General features: G+C 33.4%; 1 protein-coding gene across 2 annotated transcripts; it reads left to right on the top strand.

Annotated features, from left to right (window-relative positions):
- Positions 1-1,097: 1,097 nt before the first annotated feature.
- On the top strand, positions 1,098-18,091 carry LOC123538714 (uncharacterized). 2 transcript variants are annotated; one of them, XR_006683806.2, is made up of 4 exons: positions 1,098-1,692; positions 13,888-14,008; positions 14,972-15,064; positions 15,614-18,091. XR_006683806.2 is itself a non-coding variant. In XM_045323010.2 (4 exons), the coding sequence occupies exons 1-4, from the start codon at positions 1,538-1,540 to the stop codon at positions 15,664-15,666; spliced, it is 399 nt and encodes a 132-aa protein (XP_045178945.2). In that variant the 5' UTR covers positions 1,107-1,537; the 3' UTR covers positions 15,667-18,091. The 2 variants fall into 2 exon arrangements, 1 of the variants encoding a protein (XP_045178945.2); XM_045323010.2 differs by having other exon boundaries at positions 1,107-1,692; positions 13,888-13,985.
- Positions 18,092-22,565: the final 4,474 nt, after the last annotated feature.

Genomic DNA, 22,565 nt, shown 5'->3' with positions numbered 1-22,565 from the left:
GTTCTACCCAGGTGTCCGCATGTGATGAAATAATGCACGAAGAGGCGCCTGGGATCTTTCTCCAGCATCAAAGCTGGAAAGTCACCATATGACCTATAATTGTGTCGGAGCGACATGTTTTGTAGGTCTGAAAAGCAGACACATTTATATAAAAAATAAACATGATATCTCGTTTGGCCAGTGCATTATATCTACATTATATATTTCATGTCTGGGTATTCCCTAATTTCGTTTCGTTGACAAAAATCAGGGGAGGTAATAACATGATAGTTAGATATTTTCCTTGATTGAAAATTCTTTGCAAAGAGCATTTCTTCGTTATACCGTAGTCCTGAGAATATGCAATGTGTAATATACGGCACGCAACATTTAGTCTAAATTTTAGCTTAAATATTAGATCTGAATTAGTTTTATTGAGTGAATTTGACAACAACTTAACAAGTGGACAATATATTCCTACACTTACGGTACAACAGTCAAATTCATGAAAAAATGTACACGGCGTAGCCCGTGTGAAATTATTTCGTACGGCATATAACCGCCCATCGTGTCTAAATAGTTTTAAAACACGGTTTTGCTATAAATTATTTCGAAAGAATGTGTCTTTTATTGCAAAATTTAGCCCAAATATGATAGAACTGTTTTATCGCGCATATATGTCGCTAAATGTTAGGTCGTCACGCTCCTTTGTTTATACACGCCTGAAACCGGAAATGGTACTACGTCTTGCGGAATAGTTACATTAGGGCGCAAATGATGTCAAATCATTCTGCACAGCAAATAAGCAACTCGGTGTGTTTTTAAGTAAAATATTTGATGAAATTTGAAAGATCGATGAATATCACGTCGGTGTGACGCCAGCATAATATCGTGGTGATAATTTGATCATTGCTAGTCATAAAAGAATAGGAATTGCATCTTTTGATAGACAGAAATATAAGAATATTTGTGGTGGGAAGTACACGATAATAATCTGTAATTTTGTTTATATTTTTGATATTATTCTATATAGTCCAACAATCGTTAGATCATCTGTCTGAGCAAGCTATCAGACTTCTGGTTATATAATTCATAAAGACAGGCGCAATGCTGTATAGATCTACACATCTGGTTTATTACTGTGGTTCTGAAACTGACGCTATGTAAATGCGCAATAATTCCGAGAAATAAGAATGATTTCTTGTAATCAAATACAGCTCAGTTTCTTGGAAATATTTTGTGCATTTAAAAACAGTAAGCCGATGGATATATTTACATGTTCGTATTTCTGTGAAAATGTTACTTACCTCATACAGTATCAATTTTATTGCGGTATTATTTCCTATTTTGTTCAGGCTATATCGTGTACAAAAAAGTGGTTAGCATAAAAATGTGTTTATATTGTTCTGAATCCGAGTTGAACAAGGGTTAGATTAAAAAAGAAGAAGGGAGTGTAATTTGAAACTTTTACAAGTGTGAATAAGTACGACGACCACTTATTACTTTTCTCCGATACGATCGTGAAAATATTTTATATAAACGAGGGAAAAAAAAAGAAATGAAAATAGTTATGATCAGTGCTCTTTCCTTTGAAGTATTCATCATAATGGAGACACTACTGGCAGTTTCGTACAGTTCCGGAACCAAAACTTTTGATGTAATTTCAGATGACGGTTCATCTCTACCTGTAAAAGAGTACCGGTCTCATTTAATGTAAGATGTCACTTAGAATTAGTATATATTTATAACGATTATGACATCAGCATCGTATAACGTGATTACTACTGTATAAATAACAGCGTTCTTAAATAATTCACCTATTCATATTTAAATCGGATAGACTCTTTTACCGACTACATTGTGCAGGTACATTCAACATTATCATAAATGCGCTTTCAACTTATGTGCTTTGATGGATATTGAAGTAAATTAAAGCGTAAAAGATTTTGTACGGGTTTGATATACAGTCAAACCTGTGTTAAAGACCACCTCTGAACAAAGATCACCTGGCTCTAAAGACCACATGTTTTGTTTCCCATTTGTACATTTACAGAGTATTTTAACCTGTGAATAAAGACCACCTCACAATAAAGATCATATTTTGGCTCTCCCAAGGGTGGTCTTTATTAGCCGGGGAGCCAAGGCATGAAAAAAATGGATTTACCTGTCCGGTCATGCTATAGTCAGTTTCTATACATATTATGAAAGTACAAAGTCTCGCGGATCAGAAAAATCGGGCCTGCAAAACAAAAGCTCTTGCAAAATTTGAGAATATCAAGGGGAGATAACTCTGTATAGTTGCAGTTTTTTAAGATTAAAATCGTTTTTTTACTAACAAAACATGGCATTATGTTTCTAAAATCAGTTCAAATATATATCTTTTAACATTGCTTTTACGCATAAGGCTTATGCTTGAAAAATACGCAAAATGTACTCATTTTATGTACATTTTATTATAAGATTTGGCACCTAAAATACCAGAGAATAAAATAAAAATATATAACCTAAAATTTACAGTATGAAGAAGTAACCTTTAAAATGGTCTTATTTCTCAAAGTCATTTATTAATACCGCTGCGAAACAGTCTGTTAGAACAGAAAATCATCTAGATACTCTAGTTCAGGTTTGGCTAAGAAATACACAAATCCGGGGTATTTTATGTACCCCACCCACTTTATATAAGGCAAAAATGTATAATAAAAATATTCGACCAACAACCAAGAAGATATATTCTTTTTATCACGTATACAATATAATCTATATTTTTGACCATATAAAGCTGGATGAGGGGTATTTAAAAGATTTTAAACAGAAAAAGGGGGTAGGAAAACCTATGTATTTTACAACCGATAATTAGAATAAATAACCCGTTATTAAATAAGAGCAACACTAATGAAAGGCGATGAAACCTTTTCTTGCAAACTATTCTTTTAGAAAATAATTTATTTAAATACTCTTTCATGCAATCTAGTTCGGTTTTGGCTAGGAAATACGCTAATACGGGGTATTTTATGTACCCCACCCACTTTATATAATGCAAAAAATGTATAATAAAACATATTGAACCAACAACTAAGAAGATATATTCTTTTTATCACATATACAATATAATCTATATTTTTGACCATATAAAGCTGGATGAGGGGTATTTAAAAGATTTTAAACAGAAAAAGGGGATAGGAAAACCTATGTATTTTACAACCGATAATTAGAAAAAACAACCCATTATTAGATAAGAGCAACACTAATTAAAGGCGATGAAACCTTTTCTTGCAAACTATTCTTTTAGAAAATAATTTATTTAAATACTCTTTCGTGCAATCTAGTTTGGTTTTGGCTAAGAAATACGCTAATACGGGGTATTTTATGTACCCCACCCACTTTATATAATGCAAAAAATGTATAATAAAAAATATTCGACCAACAGCTAAGAAGATATATTCTTTTTATCACGTATACAATATAATCTTTATTTTTGACCATATAAAGCTGGGTGATGGGTATTTAAAAAAATTTAAACAGAAAAAGGGGGTATAGAAAACCTATGTATTTTACAACCAATAATTAGAATTAACAACCCGTTATTAAATAAGAGCAACACTAATTAAAGGCGATGAAACCTTTACTTACAAACTGTTCAGTTGGAAAGTAATTCAATTAAATACTCTTTCGTGCAATCTACTCCAGGCGTGGCTAAGAAATACGCAAAACCGGGGTATTTTATGTACCCCACCCACTGTATATAATGCAAAAAAATGTGTAATAAAAATATTCGACGAAAAATCAATGAGATATATTCTTTTTATCACATATACAATATAATTTATATTTATGACAATTTAAAGATGGATAAGGGGTATTTAAAAGATTTTGAATAGAAAAAGGGGGTAGGAAAACCTATGTATTTTACAACCGATAATTAGAACAAACAACCCGTTATTTACCATTTAATAAATACAAACATCAATAATAAAAGGCGACGAAATCTTTACTTGCTAACTGTTCATTTGAAAGTTAATAATTTAAATACTCTTTTGTGCAATTTTGTCAAAATTGTGAAATTGTAGGGGTATGAACATTACCCCACCCATCTAAAACTATGTATATAATGTGATTGATCGATCAATACAGTTTTTACAAATTAACAAAGTATAAGTGCTTGCTTCGGGGTTGTACACATCTGTTTTTACCTTTCTCATGATAAACAGATTGATGGAATGTAGTTCTGATGTGTTGAATGTAATGTAGAAATTTGACATAATGTATAACTTTAATGTTTATAAAATGAGACATTTTGAATAATCTTTACTATTCAGAAGATTTTAAAACTAATTAATGTAATGATAATGCATTATATCACTATTCAAGAAATTTAACAAATCGTACAAAAAGGTCGTAATTATATCCCCCAAACATATATAATTCAAATAGATTCTGTCAGAGTTTTAGCTCACCTGTGACGTAGTGACACAAGGGAAGTTTTTGTGATTGCCTTCGTCCGTCCATACGTCCGTCCACAATTACTTGTGAACACGATAGAAACCACATTTTACTATTGATTTTAATCAAACTTGCGCGCAACTTGTATAAGAGCTAGGAAACGAGGGAGGAAATCTACTGGCCACCAGGAACAAAAAAATTAATGCAACCTTTCAAGGTTATGCATTGGAATGCAGAAGCACTCCTCAATAAGAAAATGAATTAGAGAACATATTGTTTGATAAGGACATTCAGGACATTCAGATCTGCTGCATCGAAGAGATTCACCTTAGCGAGGATAAATCCTTCAATGTTAAGAGGCTACCAGTGCTTCCGTTGTGACAGGTTGGGTAGGAGCAAGGGAGGAATCCTAACACTGATGAGAAACAACATAGCAACTTATACTGGTATAAAATCTTGCTTTGAAAACTGGCCAAATCCCATAATGGGTTCCAGAGTTAGGGCCCCTTAAAGAGCCAAAAGTTTCTGTTTTGGCTTTTGAACAGGGTAGAGACCACATTTTGCAATTGATTTTAATCAAACTTGCACATATATTCTATTGGCATAATATCTCGGTTCCTATCAAAAACTGGCGAGATCCCATAATGTGTTCTAGAGTGGTGGCCCTTTAAAGGGCCAAAATTTGCCATGTTGGCTTTTGTAGCCACACAGGCACTTCACTTATAGTTTGATTTGAAACAAACTTGCGAAATATCTTTAACAGCAATAAATCTTGCATTCCATGGTGACTTCATCAGATCAAATCATAGGTTCCAGAATAACAACCCCTGTTTGAACCCCTAAAGTCCCAAAATTTGTTAATTGTTAAATTATGAACACGCTAGAAATGACATTTTACGTTTGACTTTAACCACACTTACGACTTAAGTCACGATACGATCTCGGTTCAGTTCGAAAACTGATTTGATTGACCGTTTAGCCATAGAGGTTTCATTTATGCTTTGATCTAACACAAACTTGCAAACTTAAAAATTTGAAACTGGATTATGTGGGGTCAAAAACTAGGTTACCAGGTCAAATAAAAGGAAAAGCTTGATAGCACCGTAGAGGCCACATTAATGACGCTATCTTCATGAAATTTGGTCAAAATAGTTATCAGATTTGATGATCCCTGGGCCAAATGTAACAGGTGACCGATATACATGACCCTTTTTTCTCAGAAAATGCTAGTATAAGTCTTAGATAATCTAAATTATAAACTTATTGAATGTTTGTCATTACTTATAAATTACCTAGTATATTGCTCTATGTCTGGATGACAAACAACAAATAGTTTTGACTATTGATAGGCAAACCCTTCAATTAGTGTTTTTATATATGACATTAGAATTAAACATTTGTTGTATTTTTTCACGAATTGAACAACAAAGTGTCATGAACCAAGTATTTATACAGAGTCATATCATTTTAGATAACATTTACTGGTTTGGCACTAAAGGCTATAATAGTAATTAGAATTTTATTTATATGCAGTCCATCCGAAGCACAATTTTAGTTACACATTCCTAGCAGTACTAACGACAAATAGTTACATCTGTACGTGCAATTTAAGTAGACATTAACACAATACTTCATAATTTCATGCGTAACTATTTTTCCAATCTGTATATAGAAATATTTGTATCAATCTAAACTTTACGGCTACACCACAAAAAATGATTTTATCTCGTACTATAACTTGCACTGGCAGTCTAAATGGTAATACGTTATATAGTTTTAGCTTCAAATATGTGATTTTAGACTGCAACAGTTCAGTATGTCTTTTTCGCAACTTATACACTACTATTAATCAAATTCATCTAATTCTGTGTCGAACAGACTGTGTTTTATTCTGCGACACTTTTGAGGCATTGCATTACACCAACAGGATACAGTGTATTTTATATTAGATTTGACGCAGATACAATATCTTAAGCATTTTCCATTCGTGCCTTTACAGAATAAAGTCTGGTTTCCGCTCAATGACGTTAAAAATCAGCTATCATTGAATTTAAAAGAATTATTTTTATTATGAGCCGCACCATGAGAAAACAAACGTAGTATATTTGTGACCAGTATAGATCCAGAAAACAAACATAGTGTATTTGCGACCAACATCGATCGAGACCGACCCATGCTGCTCACTTTCAAAGCCTATTGCAATTAGAGAAACCGTTAGCGAATAGCATGGGTCCTGACCAGACTGTGCGGATGCGCAGTCTGGTCTGGATCGATGCTGATCGCAAATGCACTATGTTGGTTTTCTTATGGCGTGGCTCATATTTAGTGCAAATCACCTTAATAATAATTCTAAGATATGTTTTAAAATTAGTGAAGAGTAACTGCCCTTGACTTTTCATTTAGCAGTTGGATAAGTTTTGCAGTCACGAACTTTCCAAATAAATCAACTATAACCATTTGAAGAGAACAACGGACTAGCAATATCGTTTTCCGCGCATTTTTGCTATTTTGCCTTTTTTTTTTTTTTTTTTTTTTTTTTTTTTTTTTTTTTTTTTTTTTTGCGCATGCGCGATAGATATGGTTGCAAAATTTTCAATCTGTAACAAAAATTTGTTGTTTTTTGGAGTTATATGCATCGAAAATGGATAAATGTGTGATATAGCGAGTGAGAAAAGTGTTTGTCAAAGTTGAACATTTGGATATATACATTTAATGGGCAGAAAACAAAATAAACGTAAAAAATCGGGATCTTCGCCTAGTTTGCTGAGCGATAGTCAGCCGGACAAAAGGATTGCAATGGAGAACGTAACCTCAGGCTATCAACAGGTAAACCATACAGGTAGCTATCTACAACAACTACAAAATGGAAGTCCCAATACAGCGAATAGCTTTCAAAATAATGCCATGAACTTGAATACAAACTATGCAAATCACATAAACTCTTCACCGTATTCTCCTGGCACCCAGCAATTCGTAAATATGGGTTTTCCCAGGGCTTTCCCAACACCTCCCAGCTATAACCAGACGGTCCTTGACAAACTGGAGGCAATGGATATGCGCTTAAATAAACTGGACAGTATTGAATCTCAGATAAATAAGTTAAATGATAGAGTTGGTGCCCTTGATACACGAATTTACCAGATTGAATCAAAACTTCATGATCAAGGTCGCAAGTTGACTGAAATTGAAGTGAGCAGGAATTATGACTCACAAATGTGTGATGAAGTCCGTGCCAAACAAGAGGAACTTGAGAAAGTATTAAAAAGTCATAATTCTAAACAAGAGTCATTGTTGAATGAATGTAACACACTCAAATCTGAGAATTCGCGTTTATCAAATGACTTGATCGACCTTCAAGCACGTTCCATGCGGGATAACGTACTCTTCTTTGGATTCGCAGAGGAAAGCTCCGCAGATGCCAGGAAATCTGAGGACTGCCGAGAGAAAATCTTGAGTTTATTAGAAGATACCCTCGAGATTGAAAATGCAAAACAGAATATTAAGCTACCCCGAGTTCATCGCTTAGGAAAATACATTGCTGGTAAATCTAGGCCAATTATCGCAAACTTTCTCTATTCCCCGGATAAATCGATGGTGAAACAGGTAGCTTTTAATAAGCTCCGTGACACTGACTACAGGATCAGTGACCAATATCCTCGTGCTATCCAGGAAAAACGCCGCCGCCTAATTCCCGAACTGGAGAAGGCCCGAGCGAATGGTTACGATGCGATTATATCGTATGATAGGCTTGTAATTCGCGGGCGTCGTGCTCCAGTAGCAACAGCAGCTCACCATTCTATGGAGACAGGGACTGATCAGTCACATACTTAGGAAAATAATGAACAGTGCGAGCTTAAATTCCTCCAGTGGAATGTACAGGGTCTACGTAATAAACTTAACGATGAAGACTTTTTAGATATGATAAAACAATATGACATTCTGTTGTTTTGTGAAACTTGGAACGCAAAAACAATCAATATTAATATTAACGGTTTTGAGGCTTTTAATTGCCCCAGGCCGAAATCAAATAAGTCTGCGAGAAGGAGTAGCGGGGGCGTTCTTGTTTATTATAGATCATACTTGAGTGATAGGATCGACCTTGTAAAAATGCATTCTAACGGTATAATATGGTTTAAGCTGAAAACTGGTGATAAAGACATATACGTGTGTACGTGCTACATTCCACCGGAGGGCTCAACGGTTTACTTGAATGATAAATCTAGTTTGTTTCAGTTTGACTTTTTTGAACAGCTATCAAATGACATTCTTGCCTTTAAGCCACTTGGTGATATCTTCCTGTGCGGCGATTTAAATAGCCGTATAGGGTTAATCCCAGATTTTGTTGTTGATACAAAATTGTGGCGATTTATTGACTGTCCATCTAGTGATTATTGTAAGGAAATACCAAGTCGGAATTCGGCTGATAAGGGAGTTAATACATTTGGTCACAAACTGTTAAATCTTTGTAAAGGAAATGATCTTTTAATTGTAAATGGACGGTTAGAAGTAGGTCAGTGTACTTATCATAACGTTGGTAGGGGCAGAAGCGGAGCCAGTGTGGTGGATTATCTCATTACAGAAGACAAAAACTTTGACTATATTACATATATGAAAGTGATGGACCTTACAGAGTTTTCTGATCATTGCCCTATAGAGTACAATATTAAATGTTCTTTTTATAATACCACGGAGGATGAGTCATTATCATATACGAAATTGTGCTGGGACAGTAACGAATCTCAATCATTATGTAACACTCTAGAGTCTAACAGAGGTTCTTTGAATGATATCACAAATAACATAATTTATGATGTAGGTAATTTAGATGAAAATATGATATTGTTTACTGATGTTATTGTAAATTGTTCCTATCAAATTTTTGGTAAAAAGGTACATGTTAGAAATAAGAACAAACCGAAAAGGAAATCTGCTTGGTTTAATGATGAGTGCCGGGAGGCAAAAACTGTTTTCATGCGTGATAAGCGTAATTTTAAATTCAATAATACTGATGCAAATAAATTTAGGTTTTTAGAAAGCAGACGCTTGTTTGCAGCTGTGAAGCGAAAGGCAAAACGAAATTTTAATTATCATGAAAAGACAAAATTATCTGATATGAGTAAAAAGGCACCAAAGGCATTTTGGAAAAAGGTTAATCAGTATCGCCACGGTAACCGATGTTCGAAACAAAATATTGAGGTATCGGAATTTGCTGATTTTTATAGAAATTTGCTAAACAGTGGGGGAAATAACGTTTCCCAAGAAAATATTGGCAATATTGATGATATTGTTAACGAGGAAAGTATCGATTGTTTAGACAGACCGTTTACTGTGGATGAGATCTTGAAAACTATATCTTCACTAAACAGAAATAAAGCACCTGGTTATGATGGTGTAGTATCAGATTTTTTCATTGATGCAAAAACTTTTATTACACCTTTTCTTACAACAATATTCAATAAATTATATTCAGATGGAGTATACCCACTCTGTTGGTCTAGGGGCGTAATTGTCCCTATACATAAGAAGGGAGACAAATCAGATCCAGCAAACTACCGAGGCATTACATTAATAAGCACAATGGCTAAAATATTTTCATTAACTTTACGAAATAGGCTTAACAAATGGTGCGAGGAACAAGAAATATTTAGCGATTTTCAGTTTGGGTTTAGGAACAAAAGAAGTACTGCAGACTGTGTTTTTATTTTACATAATATTATACAAAAGTCGTTATCCAAGAAGCTGCCTTTGTATTGTTGCTTTGTGGATTACGAAAAGGCTTTCGATACTATTAATAGACAAGCTCTTTGGTCAAAGTTATTACAAGTTGGAGTTAGTACAAAAATGTTAAATATGTTAAAAGCAATTTACTCAAATGTATCTGCTTGTGTGAAAGGTTTAAATACAGTTTCGGATTTTTTCGAAGTGTCACTTGGTCTTAAACAAGGAGAACCTCTTTCTCCTATTCTATTTTTACTTTTCGTGAATGATGTAGCGTCTAATATAGACTTTAACGCATTGACCGAAGACGATTTGAACCAGCTAAGTATATATTTACTTATGTTTGCTGATGACATGGTATTATTTACTACATCACCTGAAAGCCTACAGGCGCAAATTGATTCTCTGTATTTGTATGCGTCACAATGGGGCCTTAAGATAAATATTGATAAGACAAAAGTATGTATTTTTAGTAAACGTACAGTGAACATGAATTTTGAATGGCGTATAAATGATGAGACTTTGCAAGTTGTAGACTCTTTCTGCTATTTAGGGGTACAATTTAGCCGGAATGGCACTTTAAAAACGGCAATTAAATGTTTGTCTGAACAGGCTTTAAAAGCTGTGAATGGATTGCATTCTATTTTTTCAAGATTAAATTTTGATGTTAAAACAAAATTAAGTTTATTTGATAAAATGGTTTCACCAATTCTATTATACTGCTCTGAGATATGGGGAATATACAATACTTTAGATATTGAGAAGATTCATACACAATTCTGTAAAAGGATCTTAGGTGTGAAGTATCAAACTTCGACAATGGCAGTACTAGGGGAGTTAGGACGCTATTCCTTGACTACTTTGTGTAAAGAGCGTGTGTTGAAATACTGGCTTAAAGTTATGTCAAATCCTAATTCTATAATGTACAGTATATTTGACTCAGAAAAAAGATTTATTGATAGTGCTAACTGTATACCATGGGTTAAAGCGGTGAAAAGAATTCTTGATAGCATAGGATATAGTAACCTTTGGGATAACATAGATATCAATGTAAACTATTTTCCATTATTTCAGAGGAGAGTAAGAGATCAATTTATCCAAGAATGGCATGGGTCTGTAGTTAGGTCTCCGAAACTTGAATATTACATTAAGTTTAAGACAAATTTTGAATTTGAACCATATTTATCCTTTATTAATGATGACTATCTAAGAAGGTTATTGACTTGTTTTCGACTTTCTTCACATTGCTTAGCCATAGAAACTGGCAGATATACTGGAACTGAAAGAAATAATAGAATATGTGAAAAGTGTACACACAATTAAGTAGAAACAGAATACCATTTTCTAATGACATGTCAATATTACAGAGAAATTAGATGTAGATATCTACCAAGATTTTGTCAACTTTGGCCAACTATTGAAAAATTTACTAACTTAATGAAAAGTGAAAATCCAAGAACAGTTATACGCCTTTGTAAATATTTAAAATATGCATTTAAGAAACGCACAGTGCATACTGATAATATGTTGTAATGTGTTATTTTGCTTACAGATTGATATATCATATATACGTGCATGCTATGTTTAAATTACATTTTGTTCTGTTCATTGCCAAAACCATGCGAATGGTGATTGCAATAAATTGTTGTTGTTGTTGTTGTTGTTGGTATAATCATTTGTCTTATTCAAGGTGGGTTGTTGAATAAATTACTTCTGTTGTTTGTTTTTTTGGATTTGACAAGCTTGCAAATGAAAGTTACTAATAATTCAAATGAGATAGTAAAAAATTAAAGTTTGAATGTAAAGGTTTCAGTACTTTTCGGTAGTGTTGCTTGCATTTTATCACATCACAATGAACAGGTTGTTAATTCTAATTATTGGCAACTGTTTTAAATCTAAAATCTCTTAAATACTCCGAATCTATCTTTAAGTTGTTAAAATATAGATTATATTGTATACGTGACAAAAAGAATATCTCGTCTTGATTGATGGTCGAATATTTTTATTATACATTTTTTTGCATTATATAAAGTGGGTGGGGTACATAAAATACCACGGATTTGCGCTTTTTGTCGCCAACTAGATTGCACGAAAGAGTATTAAAATGAATTTCTTTTCAGATGAATAGTTTGCAGGTAAAGGTTTCATCCCTTTCATTAGTCTTGTTCGTATTTATCAAATGGTAAATAACAGGTTGTTAACTAATTATCGTTTGTAAAAGACATCATTTTCATATCCCTATTTTCTATTAAAATCTTTTAAATACCCCTCATCCATCTTTAAATTGTCAAGAATATGCATTTCATTGTATGCGTGATAAAAAGTATCTATCTCCTTTATTTTGGTCGAATATTTTTATTATGAATTTTTTGCATTATACAATTATGTATTTTTTGCATTATATAAAGTGGGTGGGGTACATAAAATACCCAGGATTTGCATATTCTTTAGCCAAACCTGAACTAGATTGCATTATAGTGTATCTAAATAAATTATTTTCCAAATAAATAGTTTGAAAGTAAAGGTTTTTTCGACTTCCATTAGTGTTGCTCTTATCTAATAATGGGTTGTTTATTCTAATTATCGGTTGTAAAATACATAGGTTTTCCAACCCCCTTTTTCTGTTTAAAATCTTTTAAATACCCCTCATCCAGCTTTATATGGTCAAAAATATAGATTATATTGTATACGTGATAAAAAGAACATATCTTCTTGGTTGTTGGTCGAATATTTTTATTATACATTTTTTGCATTATATAAAGTGGGTGGGGTACATAAAATACCCCGGATTTGCGTATTTCTTAGCCAAACCTGAACTAGAATATCTAGATGATTTTCTATTCTAACATACTGTTTCACAGCATTATTAACACATGACTTTGAGAAATAAGACCATTTTAAAGGTTACTTCTTCATACTGTAAATTTTAGGTTAGATATTTTTATTTTATTCTCTGGTATTTTAGGTGCCAAATCTTATAATAAAATGTACATAAAATGAGTACATTTTGAGTATTTTTCAACCATAAGCCTTATGCGTAAAAGCAATGTTGAAATATATATATTTGAACTGATTTTAGAAACATGATGTCATGTTTTGTTAGCAAAAAAGCGTTTTGAATCTTAAAAAACTGCAAATATACAGAGTTATCTCCCCTTAATATTCTTAAATTTCGCAAGAGCTTTTGTTTTGCAGGCCCAATTTTTCTGATCCGCGAGACTTTGCACTTTCATAATATATATGGAAACTGACTATAGCATGACCGGACCGGTAAATCCTGTTTCTAGGCACTTTTCGCACTTTTGGCTCCCTGGCTATTATAGACAAGTTTGACTGTATATGGTTGTTTATCGATTTCTCATTCTTTGGCGCTAGAATTTGGTAATGATGACAATGTAAAACGAAAAACGCGAGAATACGATGCTTAGAGGAAATATCAATATCTTATGGTATTGTTGCATTATCGATTTATTTCGAAGAAAAAGTGCGATACTAAAGTCGAACTTATATTATTTTATAATATCCGTTTAGATGAAGGGACTTTAGTGGGACAACACGGTGCGAAAAGGCGAAAACACGCTGCAAAGTCCGGTGTAAATATGGTGTTTTCAGGGTGTTTTCGCTTCACGTTTTCACATCGTATTGCGCCGCCATCGAATCGTACCTTTGAGTATTCGCCATGATTTATCGTACGATTGAGGGTGAAAGACGGAATACAGTAGTTTTATCTGTGATGTTTTTTTTTTTCAGTCCTGTCAAACGTTATGCAATACATAAAATATGCCGTACATTTGAGGGAAAGCAATACCTGTACAGGACCATGAAGTCAAAATTTTGCGGAATTGGATGTAAGTAAAGACTACTTACAAAGGTATGAAATTCCTGTTCTGTTATGAAAATAAAATCGTATCATTGTTATTCATGTAACATTTTGGAGTTGTTAAGATGAATGTTGATAAACAATTTTGAATATGTAGATATGATTCCCGACGCCCTCTTCGATGAAGTATTTCACAAGTATATAGAAACGTCCTTCTATATGAAATGTCCAGTTATATTCATCGATTTCGTATCAGATTTTGCTTCAAAATTAGATATCAGTTTTGAGAGCTCTTGAATAAGCTCTTAAAAGTAGGAATATTATATGAGCCACGCCATGAGAAAACCAACATAGTGGCTTTGCGACCAACATGGATCCAGACCAGCCTGCGCATCCGCGCAGTCTGGTCAGGATCCATGCTGTTCGCTAACAGTTTCTCTAATTCCAATAGGCTTTGAAAGCGAACAGCATGGATCCTGACCAGACTGCGCGGATGCGCAGGCTGGTCTGGATCCATGCTGGTCGCAAAGCCACTATGTTGGTTTTCTCATGGCGCGGCTCATATATATTAGATAGGACCAATAATTGCTTTGTACATTCTAGTCCTTTGCAAAAGATATTGTTATATGTAAATCAACTTGCAGAATTTAAAAACAACAATTAAAATATTGTTGAATATACCATTTTGCAATTTTCGGCGGTATGTGATTTTTTAATGATTACTTATCGGCGTCGAGGCTTTACTGGAAAGATAGCAAAAAAGTATTCATGACCTTCAAACTCCAGCAACTATGCCAGAGCCAAGATGTTGCGATACACCAGAAAAGCAACAAAGTTGAGACTGTGTACAAGGAATTATATCAAAGGGCGTGTTAAAAATAGAATGTTGTAGAATCATGAAGTACATCATATAAAATAAATTAATAAAATTAGACACACACTTTAACGTTTTCTGCTTTTTACTGCGGACTAACTTGCCACTTTTTATTGAGAAAACATTCATTTTACTTTCAGTAACGTTTACTAGCCATTTTGTTATGGATTTATGTAGAAGCCAGCATAGGCGTCTGTTGATAAAATGGGTGAAGGAATTATTCGATATCGATCGTAAGTATTTAAAGGGTAGTTTTAATTTCATGTAGAAAAACCTTTGTTATATTTTTTAAATCGAAATTACCTTGACTCCATTCATATATCGCTAGTGCATCAACTTGAATCAAAAAGGAACTGGCAAGGGGTCCAATTCGAAACAGGACCGTATTTGGACCTTTTTTGCAGTCCTTCAAACGAAAATATCTTAGATAAGCAACTGTCCTGAAACATTTTATCTACATTGTCTTACTATGAGAAAAATTAGGTGAATTAGGTAAATAGTTATTGAAATGCTCTGTCTCGTTTCTCGTTCACAGTCACATGTTTTTAGTTTCATTACAAATTCCACTATAGAATCAGACTTGACATGTTTGATTATGTTTTTCAAATAAAGTAAATCATGGACTTAAGAGAATACTTTGCATTTATTGGGTAATCTAAGTACCAAAGTTGGAGCTACAGCCTTGTGAGCATTCAACGCCAATGAAAATAGATATTTCAGGCACTAAAAGGCACTTCATTTCCAGTAACTAGTATCACGCGAAAATTGTTTTTAAATTTCAGGCGACGGATATATTTCACATTACGAGAAAAACTTGTACTTATTTGACGAATAATGTTGGGTACACTAAAAGAAAGGAGGATGCACGCAAGTTGGAATCATCTATTGAAACCGACATGTTCTTTGTTGTACATCAGTGACTGAATATTTCAAAGCGTAAAGATATGAGAACATAAACCAAATTCACAAACTTTACAACGTTTTTGAATTGCCGATTTTGGCGTAAGAACAAAGATATTTGTGATATCAATCTAGCAGATACAAGTTTGCACAGTTTATCCGTGATATTTGCAGGGCGTACTTGTATAACGTTTCGGTTTTAGAGATATAATCACGCCTCTGTGCACAGAAATAGCATGCATAACTTACGACATGTGATCAAACGAGAGAAATTCTAGAGTGGAGACATGCATCTATCAGCGAGTATGCAGTAAAATAATGACTCTTGTGCACGGCTTGTTGCTGGTCATATCAGTGAGTGCCTATGGAGTATATCTAGCTTGTAAAATGTTTACTTGAACATGTATTATAATATTGCAGAAACTGACTCTCAGGTGAATGATAAATTATATATTTTTCAGTAATTAAAGGTTGCCAGTCAAAAGTCAAAACTTTTCCCCGAATGCAGAAGGACTACTGAGGGCCAGTACGTTTGAATGTGTATGTTGGCATATTTCTGCCAACCACATAATCACTTATTTATATAGAGTATTTTTCGTATCAGATATTTCGTAAACAAAAGCACCAGAAAATATCGGCAGAAATTCAAAATGTTCTATTTTTAGCTAACTGCAATCAACGAAGCTTTTACAATATCCCCTTATTTATGTGAATGTGTGATGGGAGTAGTGTGCACTGACAGGCAGTTTTGTCCTATTAAGATGATTATCTTGACAATACGAAACTTTTCCACTTGCCAGATAACTGGATATGTTACAGTTTTAGTGAATACTGTTTACATAAATAAGTGAATGTGTAACTGACAGATAATACCAACATAACTTCGTGTTTGACATCAAAAATTAATTAGGAAAATTTAGTGTTGAATGAATGACCGATCAATAGCATAAGATATGGCACGGCATTTTTTAAGGAGACGTATATACATATATTATGTTCGAAATATCTGAAACATTTGATAACATATGTCTCTCCAGCTATACTGTGCTCCTAACAAATAAATTATTGTGTGAATGAGGCAATACAAATCAAAAAGTTTTCTTTTATCGAGTCTTTTACAGGACTATTCGTTTTGTTGATTTCCTTAAAAACGATGTAACACCATTGCTATTAAACATTTTATTCATAATTTAAGGATGGAAACACTTGTTGACAACTGTACATGTATAACAAAAATCTGATATTCTTGAAATACATCTGAGAAAAGAATTATATTTTAGGAATTGATGCGAAAAATACGACAGAACCTGACCGGCAAATCCATGAATTGTCCCAAAATATTTCATTTATATTTATATTTTATTTCTTTAAATTTTTTTACCTAAATCTTATTTCGATGTATGAATTATGTAACAGTCAGTTTTGTTTTTACACTGGCCGCGTCAAAATTAGTCTACACTAACTATTGTCTTTTTCAATAATGCACCGTCTTTGTCAGTGTTTTCCCAAGGTTTTCTTTTATTTACTGTTTTATTGGATTTGTAAACGTACTTGTGAAGAAATTTTACCATCGTGGCCAAAAGGACTGCCCTTAGGAAAACGTTGTTTATTTCAATCAATTATAATCGATTGATGTCAAATGTTCTGGAGACGTCACGTGAGCTTAGAAAGAGATTAAAAAAAAAAATATGTAGTATCAGTGATTTTCTGTTGTAAATAATGATTTTATTAGATTTACAGATATTGTTGTTATTGCATTTCAGATGTCAATATTCACTAATGCCAATAGCGCGTTACTATGGTATAAGGGTACAAGTTTGAACTATGAAACGTCAGACAATCTTATTAACACCGTTGGTAGCTAAAATGGTTATTGGTTATAATGGTGCTATGTTATTGTAACTGCATAATACATGAATAACATAAAATTGTAGAATCAGTTTATACTACTCCCGCAAGATAATTTAAAGGACAGCATGTTTATATTATCGTTTGATTGTTATGGTTCTCATGCATAATTGAACTCAAAAAGGTTGTCAGTGATAGACGTTAAGTGCATACTGTAATGTTATACAAAGGTATTTTCTGTATTGAAACGTTTTAATGAAGAAAAATCATAATTATCAAACATGTTAACCTTTAAGTTATCATGCGGGATTTATACTACTCGTACAACCAACAAATACTTGTACACAACTGAGGCTATACACCGTGGTCAATAGCTAAGCTGGTGTTATAACATTGTTAACAATTTTGGATAATACGGAAACGACAATGTTGATTTTATTGTTTGTTGTTTATGGTTGTAAATATAAAATATGTCGTTGTTGTTTATAATACTGAGTTAATACAAAACAGACAATTCATGCTTTTCTGTTGTTGTTTTTGGGGGGATCTTTTGTTGTTGTTTTTTGTCAATTCAGAAAGGATTTGTCTTTAAAGCTATGAATTCGAGTACGCCACATCTGAAACATTTCATTTTCATGGCATTTGAAGAAAATATACTGAAAGCAAAAGAAACTATCCAGTTTTATCATTGTTTATAACTGGGGTACTTTTTATTAAAAAACTTCAATTTATAAATAATTCGTGTTTTGCACGAAATTCAAGTACGCCTATGATTAACAATTTTCTTTGTGAAATTTTATTGGCATTGGAAAAATTGATAATTGACTAACTCGAAAAACAGCATAAAGTTAGAAGAATACTGTTGGTTGCACCGCAATATTGAATCAAAATTAGCGCGAGCGCCAAACTGGGATGTTACAATGCAACTGACACGCAGAAGATATAGCCTTTCAAACGGCTATTGTGGGACTACTGACTTCACGGTTGATTGATTTTTAAAACACAATATCACGTGAAGATCTTCAAGTATAACTTTGGCATGAAGAAACGATTCAAATTTGAAAAATTGATTTTTTATTTCAAAATATACCAGTTATACATCTGGATAGTTTCTTTTGCTGTTCAGGATAGAAACTTCTTCATATTAAATAGAATCTGTTATGAAATTCTCTATATCTACTGTTTATTTAACATGATTATGTCATGTCTTTTTCTAAAGTAAGGGTCGTTGCAAATGCCAATTCCTACATCGCTTCCTTTTTCAAGTTGTCAACTCGTAATAATACATTTCAGGTAACAGTATTCATCTATAAGAAAACACACTTTTTGTAGTTGTATTTTACAAATATCGCTGCAAGGGTACACTTAGTGAACTAAAGTTATTCTGTTTTGACCCCGTTATGGTCAGTCGGTTTGTTCGCATAAAATATGCGCTGGTATATAATATCAATTCATGTAGTCTGAAATGCCAATCAAATAGCTGCTTATGATTGTCTCACAGCATGCAAAATTGTCATAAGCATTGTGACATTACAAGGATTATATATACACACACAATGGCGTTAAACCCAAAACAAACAAACAATGAATGTGCCATGTAATACGCATTAAAACGTATGAAATCGACATTTAATACATACGACAAGTCATATCGCTGTTTTGTTAAAGTTGTGATAAAAATCCCTGAGTAAGTCCCCGGTATTATATCACGTTTTATGAAGATTTTAAACTATTTAAAATTGAATTATTGTGGTTATGAAAATAACGACAAACATCATTAGGCTGGACTACTGTATGAAGGTTTAAATATCCCAGGTATATCGTATTATAAAGAGTTTTTGTGTGAAATACGTTTCATGAAACGCCACCTTGCCACCTTTTTCAACCGAAGTTGCGTTAATAGGAAGTTTTTCCTTTCTATTTGAAAATTATCCGGGAATAGGGCGGATTAATACTTATAATAACTTATTTTAATAAAGTGTCCGCATAATTCGAACAGAGACTCAAATATGGTAGGCTTCTAAAATGTTCCGCAGCAGTCGTTTTATACCAATTTCAGAAATCATGTTATTTAAGATTGTGACTGTATCCAAATAATCTTTTTTTTGTCTGTGTACTGTATAAACAATGCCGTTTCTAGAGAAGTGACTGATACTAAATGCGTCATGTTTTGTTGAAATGTATCTGGCGAAAAAGAAAACGTTATTCTTAGGATTTCAAATAGAATTATCTTTTGATCTTATTTTTTAAATGCGCACTAATGACAACATGTGAAATGTTGCTTCATCGTTTATGTTTTTGGATTCTGTTTTCCAAGATTTGCTTTCCTTCGAAATACTACAATTAGGTCGGGTATCAAATTATATCAGAATAGAATAAACTATCCCTCCATACAACTCTTGTATGTATGTTCCATGGTGTGGTGTCAAATACTTTTAGTTTTGCCTCATCTTATCCCTGTTTAACTTGAAAAGATTCTACATCACAAGCTAGGTTTCGACCCCACAGTGGTAAGGAGAAAGGGATTTGTAGTCAGTGAACTTAACCACTGAACCATGAAGGCCCTACCAAATTGTATGTTGCACGCCTATCTACTAAAGTAAACTTGAAGGTTTAGGATTTATATATGGATCTCGTATGGCTAAAATGTTAGTACTTTGATACTTCAGACGATACTGATACAAATAATTATTCCGCTGTTAAATACGCACATACGCGTACCCGTAGTAATATGAAATCGCCTACCCCGCTTATATCTATATCTATTAAAGCAAATCGTAATGAAATAGAAAAGGTAATCCGATAAAAATACATATTTGCCGTGCCATGAGAAAACCAACATAGCGGCTTTGCGACCAGCATGGATCCAGACCAGCCTGCGCATCCGCGCAGTCTGGTCAGGATCCATGCTGTTCGCTACCAGTTTCTCCAATTCCAATAGGCTTTAAAAGCGAACAGCATGGAGCCTGACCAGACTGCGCGGATGCGCAGGCTGGTCTGGATCCATGCTGGTCGGAAAGCCACTATGTTGGTTTTCCCATGGCACGGCTCATATTATTTTAAGCTTTGATGCTTTACTGATGCAAGCTAGTAGGAAGTTAGTAAAATACATATGTTGATACTTATATTTATATAGAATTGATAGCTGCTGAAAGTTACTAAATTCTTGCTTATACAATGATGATGCTTCTACATTTTCATATTCGTGCAGAAATCTTTGTTTCATGTTATTCAGTTACGATCTAGTCAGAATAATTTTCAATTTGGTCAATAGTTGGGACCTTAGTGTGATGTTCACAAACTAACGTACAATGTTGTATATTATCGCCAACTTAATATTAATCCATGTGCGGATATTTCCTTTAACGGCAACATATTGACATTCTAAATGACAAGAAAATATCAATATAGCAGCTTCAATATTTCAATTAAGTATTACTATTCAACTTCTACAGTAATTTGGTACTATACCATCGACCGTTTCCCCTTGACTAAAACACTTATTCTGAAGATTATAATATACACAACTGCGTGCAAAATAATTACCTTGGTGAAATTTATTTTATCATATGCTACTTTACAACCATAAATTTACCGATAAAAGTGATGGATTGGGCTTCTAAGATCATTATAATGCATGTTGCATGTTACTTATTTTACAAAAAGTATTTTTGGATCCGGAAACATATTTACTTTTTATAGATATTTTATTTTTGCAATTTTCAGATCAAAATTGCAATACTAAGGTAACTTTTTGTTAATCTGTCGGAGGTCTTTGTTAAAATGTTATTCTTATCTGGTTCCTTATTGGGTTGACTAATGAACAATTCTGTTCCTCTTTTCGAAGTAGCGGTTGCGGTTGATGTAATGAGTGGAAATGCCGACTATAAAAAGACATCTCGATCCCAGGTGTCACGAAAAAGATAATAAGTCATAGATAAAAAATAAATAGATGTTTGTCCTATCACCAATAACCAAGACATTCAAAGATTCAGAGTAGATCATAATCCCCGATGTATATGATATCTTGTATGACGTTGATAGTGTACACTTTCAGACTACATGTTTGTAAAACACACAGAGATATTTTAAAAGGTATCGTTTGGCCACTGTCCTGTGGTTATGCTAGTTGTTTCAAATATCTAACCAATACAATTATTATTGAGGATGCTAACAGATATCACTCAGATAGATTTCCTAATTCGTGATAAGATAGTGATGAATCCACTCTCTAACGATATTTTTAAACAGCTAACACATCCGCATAAAATTGATTAAGAAAACATGACAATGGGGTTAGCATCTTAATTGCGTAAATTAACATTATTTGGAAAAGAAATCGGTTCAACAAACTTGCATAAGTTTGAAAACAATAAAGTTTATTTATTTTGTGACTGGTTATTTCATAATATATGTATATGACAAAAATTGTATCTGTTTAAAACATTGAATAAAAGTGAAAGAAGATCCCCTTTGAATGCAACCAAACAAAATAAATAAAGTTTCGCTTACAATTGCAGGGGCAAGTTTCGTATTGTGACCCGGTTACATTTTTAATAAAGAAGGTAGATTTATATTCAAAATGTTATTCATGATGTTTATATAACTAAAGATTCCTTTCGGACGAGTAATTGCGATGTACTTGAATACTTGAATCAATTTTCCTAGCTCCGTGTAGACGGTCGTGTCTAAAATTTTACCTGAGGTAATAGAAGTCGGATGAAACAGAAACGGTCATCCACCAATCTAGATTCAGCTCAAATTTTCGAAAAAAGCAAACGGTTCTGAGACACTTTTTATCACCATTTCTTCATGGATCTTGACAAGACTGCGCGGATGAGCAGGCTGGTCTGGATCCATGCTGGTCGCAAAGGCACTATGTGTGGTTTTCTCATGGCGCGGCTCATTTCTACATAGTTCAGATCCTTGTTTCAAAACTTTCACAACAACCCCAAGCGCTTGCATTTACTTTGCGTTCTCAAATAT

This window comes from Mercenaria mercenaria, chromosome 18 (genome assembly GCF_021730395.1).
Source record: "Mercenaria mercenaria strain notata chromosome 18, MADL_Memer_1, whole genome shotgun sequence".
Taxonomy (NCBI): Eukaryota; Metazoa; Mollusca; class Bivalvia; order Venerida; family Veneridae; genus Mercenaria; species Mercenaria mercenaria.
Note: the sequence above shows the minus strand (reverse complement) of the source record. Positions and strands in the feature narration are given on the sequence as shown.